The 17,544-nt window shown below is 45.5% G+C and overlaps 1 protein-coding gene across 2 annotated transcripts in view; it reads left to right on the plus strand.

Moving 5' to 3' along the window:
* Positions 1-5,465: 5,465 nt before the first annotated feature.
* Positions 5,466-17,544, plus strand: part of PTCHD1 (patched domain containing 1) — a 51,322-nt gene continuing 39,243 nt past the window's right edge. The window contains exons 1-2 of one of the 2 annotated variants that reach the window (XM_074968198.1): positions 5,466-5,806; positions 7,277-7,502. In XM_074968198.1, coding sequence (XP_074824299.1) covers positions 5,691-5,806; positions 7,277-7,502 — 342 coding nt within the window. In that variant the 5' untranslated portion in view covers positions 5,466-5,690. Of the gene's footprint in view, positions 5,807-6,309; positions 7,503-17,544 lie in introns of those variants that run through there. The other variant, XM_074968191.1, reaches the window with a different exon arrangement.

Raw genomic sequence — 17,544 nt, forward strand, 5'->3', positions numbered from 1 at the left:
GAATGCTCACGAAATTAGGGTTGGGGTGTGGGAAGGGATGAGCGCTCTGGCTGTGGATGCAGGCTCCAGGGTGGGGCCAGAAATGAGGAGTTCAGTGTGCAGGAGGGGGCTCCAGGCTGGGGCACAAGGGGGTGGAGGCTCCAGCTGGGGGTGCAGGCTCTGGGGTGGGGATAAAGGGTTTGGGGTGTAGGAGGGTGCTCCGGGCTGGGACTGAGGGGATCAGAGCGGGGGGGGGGGGAATCAGGGCTGGGGCACAGGGAGCTGACTCAGGGGTGCAGGCTCCAGGCAGCACTTACCTCAAGCTGCTCCTGGAAGCAGCAGCATGCCCCACTCTGGCTCCTATGTGGAGGTGCAGCCAGGCAGTACTGCTGTACGCTACCCTGTCCGCAGGCCCCACCCCACAGAGCCCATTGATCACAGTTCCCGGCCAATCAGAGCTGCAGAAGCAGCACTCAGGCAGCCTGTGGAGCAGAGTCCCCTGCGTGCCCCTATGTGTAGGACCCAGGCAGGGGACATGCTGCTGCTTCTGGGAGCCATATGCAGTTGCCCCTGACCCTGCTCCCAAGTTGGAGCACCAGAGCAGGGCAAGCCCCAAACCCCACTCCACAGCAGGAGCTGGAGGGCCAAATTAATATTGCTGGCAGGCTGGATGCGGCCCACAGTTTGCCCACTGCTGCCATAAGCCCCAGCCCACTGGTAGGCCAAGGCAGCAAGCAAATAGGCAGCTCTGGCCGGTATTCAGGACAGAGCAATAATGAGTCTATCAGCCCAGGCCCTCAGGCAGGGCAGGGCCACAAAATTAGGAGACTCTGGCCCATAGTCAGGACAGAGCAGTAGTCTAGATGCTGGGCCCTCAAGCAGAGCAGAGCAGCAAAATCAGGGAGTTCTGGCTTGCAGTCAGGACAGCACAGTAACAAATCTATTAGCCTGGCCCTCAAAGAGGGCAGGGCAGCAAAGTCAGGCCTGTACTCATAACAGAGAGACAATGAGTCTAAGCCCAGGCACCCAAACAGCACAGGTCAGCAAATCATTGGGGGTCCTGGCTCTCAGAGACCACCAACAAACTACAGCCTTTTGGCCTGGGGTGGGGAGTCTACTCCCCCCAGGGGTGGCAAGGCAGGGGGATGCAGGCCCACCCAACTCCACTGCATCCCAGCCCAGGGCCATACAGTGGCAGAGTGGTCTGCCACTGGGTCAGCAGGGAAATCTGACCACAACACACTGGCCATCTGTCAGTCAGCAACACAGCCAAATGATATTCAGCTCCCCTGGGCTACATCCTACACTCCCATTCAAGGGGGGTACCTAGGTCCCAGGGTCATCATCCATCTCACTGGGGTAAACAACTAACAGCAACTCCTCAATGTCTCTAGCAAACAGTAGCTCTGGCAGTCCCTCCATAGCTCAGGTACTGCAGTAGTTGCTGTCAGGGCTGAACTCCAGCAGCAGGTGAAAAATGTCCTTCTCCCCCTTTCCAATTGACCTGGAGGGCCAGCCTTTTATACTTCCAGTTCCTGTCCCGCCCCTCTGCTTCTGGCGGGGCAGGTGTGGGTGTCCCAGCTCTTCCCACCAGGGGGGGCTCACAGCTGTCCCTCCATCCATCCCCGAGGGAGGTCACATCCCCTCGCTACAGACAAGCAGAGCAAGGGCAGCCCGTTTTGATGGGGCCTCATTTCTTGTGTGGTCTAAAGCATGCCAGCAGGATTCAATTGCCAACATTAAGACTGTGTCGAAAGTAAAATTGTGATTTTGTCAGACTCTCTTCTGACCCACTTACAACAATGATGATTGAGTTGTGTCTGCTCAGCAGCATTTTTCAAGCTACATTATGTCTGACACCAATGTATGTGCATGTCCATGTGTCCACCATGTGTCCCCTGGTGGCAGAATATGGTGTAATTTCCCTGCACTGGGGAGAGGTGGAATTTGATGGGGAAGGGGCATGCCACCAGCATCATGCAAATCTCTTCTCCAGGATGGCTCTCAGGATGACATTGTGCAGAAGACATGAGGTGATAGGACTGAGGCAAGAGTGGGAGGAGTGAGAAAGGCTCCAGATCTGAATCCTTCTAACCTCTCTGCCCGAGTAAAGTGATTGTTTTAGGATTGGGGGGCTGCTGTAGTTTGGGACTGGATTAGTGACCCTGGAACTAATTAGATTGGGAATGGGTTGAGGATTTGGACCTTAAAGTCACATTACTGGAAGACCCCAGATTTACTTACCCAAAGTAAAACCCAGATTTGTTAATCAGCGGTTTGATATTAATGAGCAATACAATTATATAGCCACATCATACAGAAGCACATAGTCACAACATTACTTTGTTACTCTACTAATTAAAAAACCTGACAAAGGCTAATGCCAAAACATTGTTATGTGTCTGTGCAGGGCCAGCCTTTGGAGTGGGCCGCCAAAGAGGTCCAAGTGCTCAGGGTTTGGAGTCCCACCTGACCGGCTGAGGGCCAGCTAGGCTGATGGATGCGGCAGGCAGGCAAGCAGCAGTACTGGGAGAGGGTGAGCGGGGAGAGACCAAAGCTGCAGGGGACAGTTGGACGACCAGCCGTCCAAGCCAGGTGAACAGACGACTCCTCCTGCTCCACACGTGCAGCCGCTGATGTTCCTGCCCAGAGCTGCCCTGGCCACTGGGACTGGGAGCGTCCTCCTGTCTGGGGGGGGGGGGGGGCCTGATGTCGGGGTGTCCCCTCACCCGTGCAGCCGATTTCCACTGAGCTGGGGTGATGGGACATGGGGGATCAGTGTGTGTGCTGCTGCCCCACTGGGTTCCCAGCTGCTGGCCGCTGCTTGTGTCTGAACACAAGCCTTCAGGTTCCTGACCCTGAGTGCTTTCTTAAAGAGCCAGTGCACTCATACACTCAGGCTCACACACATTCCCCTCAACACAACACACACACTCTGTCACACACACACACATTCTCTCTCTCTCCCGCCCCGCCCCCCCTTCCCCCCCCCCCCCCCCCCCGCAACATACACAACAGCAGGGCTCCCTGCATTCAGGTCACTTCCCCACCTGGGCTGTGCTGAGGCATCAGCAACTGCTGCTCTCCTGCCCTCTCCTTAGGCAGCCCCGGGGGTGCATGGGGCAGAGGAGCAGCAGTCCAGGGGGGAGCAAGCAGCAATGCTAGCTGGTTTGTGCAGCCAGATGTGTCAGTTTCCCCACGTGCATGCAGGAGGGGGATACAGAGGTTAGGGGCTCAGGAGGAAGGTGCAGGGGTAGGAGTGAAGGGGGCACAGTGAAGGTTAGGGGCGCAGGAGAGAGGTACAGGGGTTGGGCTGAAGGGGGAACAGTGCAGGGGTTGGGGGGGAGGGAGGGAGGGTGGGGAGCCCATGGGGGACCAGGGGCAATGGGGAGCACCATGTCCATGGGGGCCAGGGGCACCAAAATGCAAGTTCACTCAGGGTCCCATTTTCCCTAAGGCCAGGGGTGTGTGTGTGTGTGTGTGTGTGTGTGTGTGTGTGTGTGTGTGTGTGTGTGTGTGTGTGTGTGTGTGTGTGTGTGTGTGTGTGTGTGTGTGTGTGACATTCCCAGTTAAAATAGCAAAGATCACTGTTCCACGCTGATGACAAATTACCATGCAAAGCATAAGGCGTGTAATGCAAATCAATTCTACACTGTAAGCCATCTATAGCTACAGAGAGGTGGCATAATCTATTTGATAAGGCACTGGACTAGGAGTCAGTAGGCATGGGTTTTATCCCTATCTTTGCCACTGACCTGCTATGTGACCTTGAGCAAATCACTTCTCCTCTGTTTCCCTTCACACCCTTTGTTTGTCTTGTCTCTTTTAGATTAAGTTCTTTGGTACATGGACTGTCTCTTACTATGTGTTTATACAGTGTCTAGCACAATGGGGCCTCTAGGCACTACCATCAAACAAATAATAATAACATATCACTAGATTCAACAACATATATGAAATTGTATTATGGCAAGGTACTGGATATCACATTTGTTGCAACTGAAAATCACCTACAGACAAAAAAAGTATGAATTCTGGTGAAGCACTACAATTAATGAAAGCATGGCATGCAATAACTTAGTAGTGCCATACTGCTCAATCAAGCTCTCATTTCCATGGTTTTCACATTGGAAATCATCAGGGACAAGGTCTAATCCACATGAAACACAGAAACCAACTCTGCACTCAAGTTTGTATGGGGATGATATGAAACTTTTCATATGCCAGCTGTCCATCAACAGGCCATTAATCACCACTGTAGATCACACACTACTGAAAGCTGATATTGCCATGAATACCAGCTTATTGTACAATAACCAAGACATGAAGCTGCCACTATTTGATTCAACAATATGTGCAAAATTAAATAGTCACCAAAAGTTTCCTTTTTCACTCATTTTAATGTTTCAGGGATAGGTAGTAATTGGTTTATTAACAATGAAGTCTCTATGATTTGGGCAGTGATGGCTGGGGTGAAGCTAAGAAAGATGGTTTAACTGTAACTGAAATACACATATGTGGATATCTGGGTATCCAAATATGAAAGCTTTAAACTAGCTGCTAATGTATTTCTGATTTTTTTAAAAATGGTTTTATATGGGTATAGTTACATCATTTATTCAGATTAGACTGTAGATGGAGCTAGGTATACAAATGTAATAGGTTATAATATTATACATTACTAGAAAAAAGTTGTTTTTTTGCAGAAAGAAAGAAAGAAAGAAAGAAAGAAAGAAAGAAAGAAAGAAAGAAAGAAAGAAAGAAAGAAAGAAAGAAAGAAAGAAAGAAGCATTGGTAAGGTGCCCCATCAACAAAATCATTAACATTTATAACAGGCAGCAGATTTTTGACAGAAGCAACAGAAAATCTGTTAGTGAAGGAAGGGAAAAAATAAGCCTTAAACACCCAACTCAAGTTAAAATCCGGCCATAAAAATACAGAAAGGAAACCTGAATCAAAACCAAAATTTGAGTCACTCAAGAGAGACACTATTATAAATCTTAAATGACTCATCTGCTCACTACCCATACCTCACGCTATGTCATCTCCAAGGGAGAACCCCACTGTGACATCACTACACACCTACCAATTAATCAGAGGGGTGGGGGAAATGTCCAGACACATGGGGATGCCTGTGTCAGTGCCGCTTCAACTTTTTATGGCACTCCCTGCAGCCTTTGTATGCCCCACCCTCCCACTATTGAAAATCCCGACGGGAATTCGATACCCTGCTCCGATTCATACATTCCTTCGGCTCTGCATCGCCTACACCCAACCTCCTCCTCCCTCCCGATCAGCTGCTCAGCTCGCCCTCTCACACCCGGCTCGCAGACCCTTTCCCGCGGCCGGTGGCTCGCCAAGGGTGCGTTTGGGGAAGGGGGGTTTCGCTGCCGCTCAGGGCAGAGGCCAGGGGAAGGGCACCAGCTTCAGCGGGGCTTCGCTTTGGCAATGGGCATGTGCAGACACTGTGCACATGCCCATTAGGGCCGCATGAGGCCGGGCGGATTCTGCTGCTCCACCGGCAAAGCCCTCGCACAAGCCGCATCCTGAGAGAGCGGCAGAGCCAGACAGGGGGAGACCCACGCTCGCACTCACACGCGGCCAGACAGGGCGGGTGGAGGAATCGCCTAGACGTTTCTGGCTCCTGCTTTCTCCAGCGAGCGACTCCCCCGCTGCATGTGTTGGCCAAGCTAAAGGATCGCGTGATCCCAATGAAATACACAAAACTGTATCTCTGTGCTGATCCTGTGCCGGGAACAATGGGACCCGCGGCCGCCGGCGTGGGGCCCAGCCCCCGAAACGTGCTGCTAAGAGGATTTTTGGAGAGGTGAGGCTGGAAACTTTCCGGAGGAGCGTGAATGTACCAGTGACATGCCTGGCTCCCTCCTTCCCTGAGCGCCTGGTGATTTTCTGATTGGCAGCTTGTCCCTTGGAGGCTCACGGCGGCGCTGTCATGGGGCTGACATAAAGCGGTATCATCAGGTCCTCTTATTTCAAAGTGTGTGTGGTGGGGGGCGAGAGTCCTCTGCCTCGACCGACTCCGTTCTTCGTCATTTTGCTTTGCAACCGATCCGCTGTGACTTCTTCCAGCCAAGTTCCCCGCCCGACAGCTGCGGGAGGCGGTCAGCAATGCAACCCACCCGCTCCCGCGGCGGCCAGCCCCGGCAGCCAGGACACTAGGAGCCGCGGCTGAAGATGGGGCGAGGAGGCACCGCGGCGAGCCGCCGGCTGCCCTGAGGACTGACTAATCGTTTTCTGGGGGGCGGCAGGTGGGGAGGCAGAAGGGGGCGGGGGGTGGGGGCCGCCTGCGGAGCAACTTGTGGTGGAAAAGCAAGGAAGGCAACTGGCCCTGCGCTCCACGCGGGGCCACCTCCAGCCCCTCGGTGCCACGGGGCGCTGGTGTGACTCCCTCGCAAGCGGCGATTCCCCTCCGGCCAGCGCGCTGCTTTAAAGCCAGACGGCGCGGAGTGTGTGGCAGGGGGCGGGGGACTGGCCGCCCGCAATCCATTCAGCCCAGCCCGGCTCACACGGGGGATCTACAACCGAGCAGCCGCAGCCCTCCTCCTCCTCCCCCCGGCCCCCCACCGCAAAGGATCCGGCGTGTGCTGTGTGGGTCTCTGTGTGTGTGTGTGTGTGTATGAGGGGGGTTGTTGTTGTTGTTGTTGTTGTTGTGGCGAGCACGCCTCCCCTAGCCGCTCCATGAGGGGGAGTGGGCGCTCCGCTCTCCTCGCTGCCTGCGCGGGCTTGGAGACCAGGCGGCAACCAGCGGCCAGCCCCCGCCTCCCCGACAAACTCGGCTGTGCTCTGGCGACAGCCGCGGTGGGCTCGGGGCTTCTGGCGCTCGCCCGTGCTTCCCTTCGCCGCCCCAGCCCCGCTGCCCTTGGGTGTCTGCTCCCCGGGGCCGGCTGGCGGGTGGAAGTCAGACAATGAGGCGCTGGGAAACTCCTCTAGGGCACAGCCGCGTTCCGGGAGGCAGCGAGCCTTAGCAGCCCCCCCAGCGCACACACCCACCGAGCGCCTCGGCTCGGCCGGATTTTTTTTTTTTTTTTGCCCGGGTGTATTTCAGGCCGGAGGGGCAGCTCCCGTCTGCCTGGGCTCCCCCGATGATTTTGCCTCGGCTCCGGGAGAGCTTCAGATCGCACCTCGCCCTCCTGAGCTCCCTCTGCACTAGGATGTTGCGGCAGGTTTTGCACAGGGGGCTGAGGACGTCTTTTTCCAGACTCGGCCACTTCATTGCCAGTCACCCGGTGTTCTTCGCCTCCGCACCTGTGCTGATCTCGATTTTGCTGGGCGCCAGCTTCAGCAGGTACCAGATCGAGGAGAGCGTGGAGTATCTCCTGGCCCCCAAACACAGCCTGGCCAAGATCGAGAGGAACCTGGTGAACAGCCTTTTCCCGGTGAACCGCTCCAAACACCGGCTCTACTCTGACCTGCAGACCCCTGGGAGGTACGGCAGGGTCATCATCACATCCTTCAGGAAGGCGAACATGCTGGACCAACATCATACTGATCTGATCTTAAAGGTAAACCTCTGCTGTATTCCGAGTTATTCACCTCCTCCACACCTCATCTCTCTCTCCATCCCATCCCTCTTCTTTGAGCCAACCTTCCCCACCTTCCCAATCTGTGTTATAATAACTCAGACACTGTCCAGATACACATTTATGCCTCTTGGGGTATGCCCTACCTTCCATAGACACTGTGTGTCTTGTGAACACAGCTACTAAGTCACATCCCAGCAACAGTTGGGATGACTACTTATTTTAAAAATCAGAAATCTCCCTTATTTGTGGATGAAATAACCTAGATAACGCTGTGTATTTTGGTGAATAAGGAGGTCAGGGCACTTTGTTAAACAATTCTTCAAGCATTCTTTATTATTCTTACAGTCATGCCTGTGAGTTAAGTTCACTCTGAATTCAATAACTGTTTTTGAAGTTTGAGTACAAATCTGTAAACTGCTTGGGGGGGGGGTTGCTCTGTATGGATTGCCAGGTATGGACTGCCTGTGACTTTCGGGTACAGAATAGCTTGAAACCTCCATTTCTCTTGGAACCAAATTACATACCAGATTGATCATTTTTAACTGGTAGTATTTCCTCCTACACTCATCCTCACAAGCCTTTTTTGCGTTTTTTTTTTTAATAGAAAAAACAGCCTGGTTGTAAATTTGAGGCATTGTACAGTTTGTGATGTAGAGGATCAAGTTACATCAGGTTGCATCTTGTCATATAATTTATGTTGCATGGAATATGTAATCTGATGTAATGTGACATTTCATAATACAATTTAGCCTAACGTGTCAGAAATATGAATTTCTTTAATTTCATTATCTGGTCTAGACTGCAATAGTTGAGTAGGTTTTGGGGGGCAGGGAGGGAAAGTGGGATGGATGCAAAAATTGGGCTGCAAGAGGGTCGAGTTCTAGAAAGAAAGAAGAATCTCTGGAACATTTGGAAATATTCAAGGTGTGGCTCTTAGAATCTACACACTTTAGCATTAAACTGTCGGAGTACATGTTAACATTGTTCCCCTGTGGAAAGCATAAAGACTGTCAACACTTTTCTCTTTGCTGAATGTCAAACCATCAAAACACGCAAAAGATAATGTTAATGTGAACAGTAGGGAGTGTCTCTCCTAAAATGAGAAGGGAAGTAAAAAAAATATATTCTGACAGAGTTCTGGGAGATTTCATTCTTTTCACTAAACTAAATGAGTTTCAGTGGATTAATTTTTCTTATTTCAACTATAGTACTATTGCACTGATCCACCCAAGTATTTAATATTTTTCCTTTTTGTTGTTGACATATCAACAAACAGCAATCAGTAAATAGATTTAATGAATGTAGTCTCGGTAAGTCTAGTAACATTTCAGTGGTAAATAGGAAAACTCCAGAGAGGACAATTTTCATTCCTTCATTTTCCAATTTTTCTGAACTGCATTTGCATCCAGGATGTGCATATTCATTCAGTCACAGATTAAAAATTATAATGGATTTTTCCTCTGTAGTGCTATCTCTAGAAATCTGTAGTTTAATCAATAGAATAGTGACACACAAATAAATGTTACTTTGAATCTTTCCACAAGCAAACTTCTGCATTCGATTTATCATATCAGGGAGAAAGCTATAATTTAGAAAGTTCTGTCAGTTTTAAATGCTGCCTCTTTTTTTTTATAGCTGAAATGTTCCCACAAAATGATTATTTTTCACTTACTGAGATCATGATTAACCACGCTATTGTCATTTGACTCCATTTACTTATTGTTAATCTGACATCATCAAGCATATAAAATACATTTTTACAGAAAATACAAAATACATTTGTTCTAATTATTGGTCTGTTTGTGGGCAGACCCAGGCACAGATAGCAGCCTAAAGAACCCTGTAGATGGCACAGGAGATTGGTTATGAGCAGTGGGTCTAAACAGATCAAAATAGGAGGCGGAGCTCACAGCTCTTGCTCTTATGTGGTCATGCGGCATTGCATCGTCTTGTGGTGACAGGGCGCAGCAAGTGAAAGAGAATGAGAACTAGATGTAGGTTTTTATGCTGTACCTATCACCACTATATCTGAGCACCAAAAAGAACAAGAGCACAAATGTAATCTGAGGGGAGTTCATGTTTCCATGCAGTCCAAAAGCCAGCCAAACAAAGTACTGTGACTACATATAGTGTCAGGTTTCAGAGTAACAGCCGTGTTAGTCTGTATTCGTAAAAAGAAAAAGGAAAAGGAGTACTTGTGGCACCTTAGAGACTAACCAGTTTATTTGAGCATGAGCTTTCGTGAGCTACAGCTCACTTCATCGGATGCATCCGATGAAGTGAGCTGTAGCTCACGAAAGCTCATGCTCAAATAAACTGGTTAGTCTCTAAGGTGCCACAAGTACTCCTTTTCCTTTTTCTTTTTACATATAGTGTGTGTGATGGCGAGGTGCTTACCCTACCTGTTTTATAACCGCTGCCACATAGACATGATCAGGATAGAAAATGTGTTTAATAATATCCTGCATTTTAAAAGGTTAAGACATTTCAAAGAGAGAATTTGAACAAATCATTGTGCATTGTTTGTCTTTTCTTCTGTAGTGGAGGGGAAGTTGGCCTAGGGACAACAAGCTTTAGAGCAGTGGTTCTCAAGCAGGGGTACACGTACCTCTAGGGGTACACAGAGGTCTTCCAGGGGGTACATCAACTTATTTAGATATTTTCCTGGTTTTATAACAGATTACATAAAAAAACCATAGTAAAGTCAGCACAAACTAGAATTTTCATACAGACAAAATGAGAAAGTAAGCAATTTTTCAGTAATAGTGTGCTGTGACACTTTTGTATTTTTATGTCTAATTTTGTAAGCAAGTAGTTTTTAGGTGAGGTGAAACTTGGGTACCGCAAAACACATCAGACTCCTGAAAGTGTTACAGTACTCTGGAAAGTTTGAGAACCACTGCTTTAGAAGAGGCAGATAGGAGACTTCAGGATGGGACACCCTGTCTTCTCACATCAGTTGCTGCTGTTCCAGCTACTAGCTGAAGCACTGGGAGTCACAGAAACTCCCCAGCCAGGCACCAGCTGCTTCTGCTGCATCTCCTCCAGATTCCCCTACCTGCTTTCTCCTTCACCTCACCAGCCAAGGAGAAAGGGGAGAGCCTTGGAGTGCTAGTGTTCCCCCACTCGCAGAAGGAGAAGGAGAGCTCTCCCCCTGTTTTTAGCAGAAGAATGTGTGCTCCCACACAGTCACCCTGGTAATGATATGAAACATTTAGTCTGGTTGGAATCAGAATAAGGTTGATAGCACTAATACTTACCATCTAACAGCTTTTTGGTGGGCCTATCTAAAATGGTTTGGTGGTCTGTGTCCAGTTCCCAATGGACAGATGTCCACAGGGAAGCGGGGAGGGAGAAACTATCTTCATAACAGGTGCTGAAGGACACCTTGTTGGCAGTCTGGGAAGTGAGGTATGAAATGGAGAATAGAATGGAGTCTGAATCACCCTATCACTGGACCAGTTCAGACAATGCTGCCAAACCTAGAGACCCAGCCCCCTCCCCCCAGTGGGCATACTGAGTGTTAGTGTGGTGTAGGTGCTCACGCCTCAGAGCCAAGTACTGATGAGTATAGAAGCTACTACACATGTCCTAGCAGTTTTGTGATGATAACTAGTGCATTCTAGAGAATCAGGCCATCTTGCCCTGTATAACAGCCTGGCTTGGACACAATGCTGATTACCCTTTTCCTATTTAAGAGGAAGCCTCCATCCACTGTTCTCCTAACTCCCACCACAAACCAGTTCTAAACACACTGCTTGTTGCCTCCCCGAACTAGCACAGAAATTACAAAATAGCAACAAAATAGCTTTATGGGCCTGTGACATTCATGAAATGTCTCGTCCCTCTCACGTCACATTGAAATAGAGAGATAATGGTAGTAGGGCAGCACAGGAATTTTATAATTCCATTGCCTATGCTGTGCCTGTTCAATAGTTAAATACAGGGCACTGACATCCTGCATTGTCAATCCAGACCCTTTTTCTGTCCAAAATTCACTATTTTGTAGAGAGGAGAGAGAAATGTAATAAAAATATAACCAAATATATTGTTTTCACATCTGCACCTCAACACAGACCTGCAAGAAGAAAAAAATATTTGGATATTTGGTCCAGGTCATCATCCAAAAGTTCAGAGATCTTATGCAAAACTTCTCCCATTCTCTTTCATCTAGAAATGAAGCTGACAATACTGCAAGAGCTTCTTCTATTTTAGTATGGTATTTCCACTTTCAGAGGAAACCAGGAAAATTAAAGGCACACAAAATCTGCAAAAAACACTAGTCAGGCACTTTAAAAAAAAAAAGTTTGATTTAGATTCAGCTGGAGTTTGATGTCAATATCTGGGTCTTTTGTTTGAGCCTCTTTGCTCAGCCCTAGTCACAGTGAGCCCACTGTATTGCACATTAATTTTAAATTAATCTTTTTTTCTACTCTACCTCTATTATTATATTGATAAGAAACATTATAAGAATATTTTTGTTAAATTTAAAGTGGCTTAAAGTTAAGGTAAAAGAGTAATATGCCTGATAGCAAAAAAGGATTTTATATTCACAGTTGTGTATATACGGATATAGAGATGTTGAGTTTTTGAGAACTACACTAACCTCACATTTTCAGCAGCAATGTTTATTTACCCCTTCTTTCACATAGCCTGCCATAGTGAGAGATAGATATTTAAGTAAATATCTAGATATATGTGGAGGTAAAAATTAGGATAAAATATTTATTTCTGAAATTCATAGCTCCTACTTATTAATAAACAGGTTAATTGCAGGGGTTTTGTACCATTGTACTCCCCCTTGTTATTTGGTTGTTGTTTCTTTAATAGGTTGTTATTTAATTATTTCATATGTCAGTAAATATCACATCTGCATATGGTAGATAATATTTTCTACGATTTCCTCATTCATATTCCGGATGGATAGTTTCTACAGATGGTGAAACTCATGGGGAAAATAATTCAGTTACGCTCCAATGTTTGCGTTATCTATAATCATTATCTTATAGATATACTGCAAGTATAGAAAACCATTTTCAAAAGTCAATGGGGGCTGCTGGTTGCTCAGCACTTCTGAAAATAAGGACCCCTAAGATTTTGGAGCGTAATTTTAGGTACCCATTTTTGACATCTTGGCCACCTCTTAGCTATAGTTAGTTTTACTAATACAAACACACATACAAATGTACAAGAAATATAGCTACGTGACACTGCATAGGTATGTATATAGCAGATTTTAACTATTTTGCTCAAAAGTTGAAAAACAGTTCTAACTGTGGCCAAACTGTGAAGTAAGCTGAAAATAAAGGGCCAAATCATGCCTTTAGGAAAAGGCTGCAGAAAGAAGGAAAGAATCCTCATGTAAGAGGAAAGTGTATGAAAGCAGTGGAAGTGCAAGACATTTGTCCTAACAGCACAATGTCATGAGGCTAAAATGTGCCTTATGCAAAAACCAAGTGGAATTAAGATATGCAGTTAAGATCTGGGCACAGCCAGGTGAGAAAGAAAAATACATAGGAACATGGTGCAAGAACAGCAAGGAAATACAAGTGCAGAAACATCAATGTCAGCATTAAGTTACAGTGACTTCTGTGTGTGAGATGATACAGGCTGTCAGGAGCAGATCTGTCTGTACCAGGAATCATAAAGTTCCCTGCTGCCTTTAATTCACACAGACCTCTAATTTACTCCCACACATGTGTGTCCCAGTATCCCTTTCTGCCACCATTTAACAATAGCTCCTCCAGCTACTCTTTGCCTTAAAGAGGTCCCCTCTGCACTTCTCCTTTGGCCCTTTGATGATTTTCAACAGCAGCCACTATCCCTTCCCTGGGACGGCAAAGATCATGGCACAACCTCAACAGCATGATGCCTCAGGAACTGAGTGGCTTCAAAGGCACAGAACTTTGAGTAATGCTCCTCTTCCAGTGGAGGAGATGACAGGGACCAAAGTTTGAACTAAAATGATCATTGATGACTTTACAGCTTGTGACAGACTCCTTTCCCAAACAGAAAGAGAGTTTTATTTGGGACATTTGCCCTCTATAAAGACACGTACCAAGTTGCCAGCCTACCTTAATAATGACTCAAGAATTAGAACAAAAATTGAGGGGTGACCTAAATCTTCCCATCTGAGTGTTAAAACTGCAGCATTTTATCTTAGCTGTAGCACAAATGTTCTTCTTTCAGATGCTCCAAACATGGATCTACCTTGGCTGTGCCCCATGTGCCTGTTGGAGCAACAGGATCTGAAACAGGGTAGCCAAAATGAATCGTGTTCAGCTCAATGTAGCACACATTCAGACTGAATTGTCATGACATTGGTTGAAATGAAGATCATATTGGGTACAGAAGCCTTTTTCCCTAGATTAGAAAAGAAAATTATGCATACAGTCTCCTTGGATATGCAGCCACTAGGAAAATGGATGGAAATATGTATACAGGAAAAGCACACATTCCTGCTAATATTCAATTGTTAATGCAAATAATATAGTAACTTAAGTAACTTTCTGTATTTTGAAAATCACTGAAGGATTTTAATTACATTGAAAATTGTTTAGTAGTTCTGTTCCCCTCATGTTTTGTGCAGATTACAAATAGTGCTGGTGAAAACATGACTTATTTAATTAATTGTAATGTCTCATTCAGAGACTTTACAGTCTGGGTGAACATATATATATATAGATACACACACATATATATATAAAAGTCCAGTATCCCATACTGTTTGTTTATTGCATATTCTCAAGTTACAGGTGAATTGCCGTTAGTCTTTAATGTTTACTTATGAACTGTTATGGTCTGTTGGTTTCATCCATCTGCTTTGTATGCAGATTACAAACGCATACTGGAAATTCTTGTGCAAGACACTGCTTTCCATCGCATTGGTGTACACTGTTACTCTAGACACACAAAAGTGAGGCTGAGAGTAGAATCTGGCCCATTATGAAATGTTTATGGCACAGTTACACATCTTTCCCCTTCATCCTTCATGTGTTCATGTTTTTATAATGAAGAACCCTTATTTAAAACATTGCTAAAGATTCAGGGCTCATTTCTGTCCACATTTGTACAATATGCAAGGTATTTCCCCCTGTAAATTAAGAGAGCTGTGTAAATCTGTTCTCTCACTTAATTCAGATGGATGCATTTCTCTTTACTGGGACAATTTTCTGAAAATATTCAATCAAAAAGCACTATGCAAAAATAGATGGAGATCATAGAAAAAGAGAAGAACTTTACAGTAGTTCAATAGAGGTTTTTTCCTCTTTTTCCTTTCCATTGGCACAAGTTACCCATAAAAATTACCAACAAAATAAACTAGACAAAGGCAACTTTAACTTAAAATGAAACCATAGGCTTAAGTAGCATTGCCAGCCGCAAGCATTCAGAAAATCATGAGATTGTAAACAATAATACATTTGGAGTTCTTTGTTTGCCTTCTGGGTTTTAAGCTTTGCTCGATAGCCAGGAAGGTATACGTTTTTTGGTTTTGTTTTTTTTAATGGAAGTTGATCTGATCAAATAACCTACATGACTTCAGGAGCTGGGGCTTTAAGAGAAACACCAAATATTGTGAGAATCACAATACACTTGCAAGAGTTGGCAACATGTAAGGTCATCTCCAATACTGACCATCAGATGCCCATTGATCCTGCAATTTAGAGACTAAACAAATTACAGTAAAAATATATATTTATGATATGGCATCACAAAGCTCAGACTCTCATAACAACATATGTCCCTATTTTTGTCAAATTACTCATTTTAGGAGGAAAATATTTCCATCTAACTAATTTTATTTAGCTAGCTATTTCTCTACGATAGGTCAAGTGACACAGCATAATCCAGTGTGACGCCATGTGTTGTCACCCATAAAATATTATACCTCATAATTTGAAAACAAAACCAAAAACAAGTACATTTTTGAAACCCGGACAGCAAGCTGCAAGCATTGTGTGAATCAGGTAAAGCACAGTTCACGCATTACCACTATCCAAATTATGTCTGGCTAGTTTTAGACATGCTTAGTTTTAATAATCTGACTCCATTAAAGTCAGAGTCTCTTTAATGGGAGTAGAATTAGGCCATAAGATTCCAGTTGATTTTTGGTAACTCATTTGCCTGGAAGTAAATTTATACGATTAACCACAGAGTCTTAAAAACTGTAACAGACACGGGACTATCTGTGGTTCTTCAGCTGCTTTCTCTGTGCTGTTCAGCCATGGCTTTGATCACAGTACCATGTTGTATAGCATGGTTTTACAGGATTTCTTGGAATGCATCATTTTGCAAATGAATCAGCAGTTTCAACCCTTTCATCTGGAATATAATTTGTTTACTTTAAAGGGACATTGCTAACTTGAATTTTTATAATATGTCTTTTGATAGAGCCCCATTTACATAGTATGTGCAGACTTCTAAATCAGAAAGTTCCTTTTTTAAAAGGGGAGGAGGATTTTTCCCCTTTCTGAGTTTAAAAGGGCCTTCTGAATGGGCATAAGAGCAAAAACAAACTGTCTCCTTTGTCCTGAGCATGCCCCTGACTGCTGCCTCTTTACTTTCAGTTCCAGGGTTGCTGTTACTGATGCTACTGGTTAATGCCCTCTAGCAGTTCCTGGAGAAGGACTTCACCATCATCAGAACAGTGAAACTGACTGTAGAGAAAGGTCCTTATTCTCAGTTTCTCCATTCCTGCACTTGAGGCAGATATGGGGGGACTGGGAGCCAAACGTTACTTTAAACTACCTTTGCATTTCCCATATTTGGAGCTATGCAAGGATCTAGATGATCACAGTGGTCCCTTCTGGCCTTGGAATCTATGAATTCGTGCCCTGCCCACCCCAACCCCTGCCCTAATGTAAGTTATAGCAGCCTTACATTCTATTTCCCTTTGACCTCCTATAGGTCTTGGGAAGCAGAAAAGTGGGGGGACTGGGAATGTGAATTTTAGTTGACAATGCCCCTCAAGAAAACTTGAAGGGTGTCAATTATTATTTAATTCATGACAGGTGCACTTTCAGATACAAGAGCAAAACCAGCATGCTATCATGGCTGAAGTGATACTATAGAATTCTCATGTGCAGTGCTTTGCTGCACCAGCGATATGCTGGGTTCTAAAGTTATACCGTTAGTGAACTGAGAAACCTGTACGCCATGATGAACCATCACCACTTGCCCTTTGAGGATCTCGGATAAAAAATATTTGTGCAGATTATATTCATATTACTTCAATTCTCCCTTTCTAGGTATAAGACTATTAGGGATGGGAAAACTGATTAGGAATAAATAAGACTGTCTGACCCGTCCTTACTCCAAGCTTCGAATGTCACATCTTTTTAAATCCTTATTACTCACCATTAAACTACTTTGCAATGTCTAAATGTATCCTCATGCTGTCCCAATTAAACAGTAGTCACAACTATTCACTAAACTAAACACTTTCCCGAAGGGATGTCATAATATACCTTGTTCAAATGAAGTTGTATATAGTGTAATCATTTAACTTCATAGCACCTTTCAGCACAAACCATTTTACATATTCTGTATCCTACAAAAGAAAGAGTTTGGATTTCTGCTCTAAATGAAAAATTCAATGCAAATCTAACAATCAAGTTCCTAAAATGCCTTCATATAAGGAGAGCCATGGAACTACAACTGTCTCTGGGAAAGAGGGAAGTAGCCAACTGACACACAGGCTGATGGATCAGCGTGGAGAGGTAGATATTCTATGATGCTGTTGCACCAAACCAAATTCTTCCCGAGTGTTCCTTAGTATTCACACACAAGCAAGAGTGGTTTAGTTTCTAAGATCTGGTCTGAAAACAGCATGTATTAAACTGCAGGGTACTGAATGTATCTGCTTCCAGGATGAAGGTGTGAGTCAACCTTCTTTATGGCTGAAACAGTGCTCAGTGCATGTAGAGGGTGGGGAGGATATGAAGGGAAAGGTGGTTTTACACCACTTTTCCACCCATCTCTGATTCTTGGCCAGGGGTCAATTTGGCTCTCGGCACAATTT

The sequence above is a fragment of the Natator depressus genome, chromosome 1, assembly GCF_965152275.1.
Source record: "Natator depressus isolate rNatDep1 chromosome 1, rNatDep2.hap1, whole genome shotgun sequence".
Taxonomy (NCBI): Eukaryota; Metazoa; Chordata; order Testudines; family Cheloniidae; genus Natator; species Natator depressus.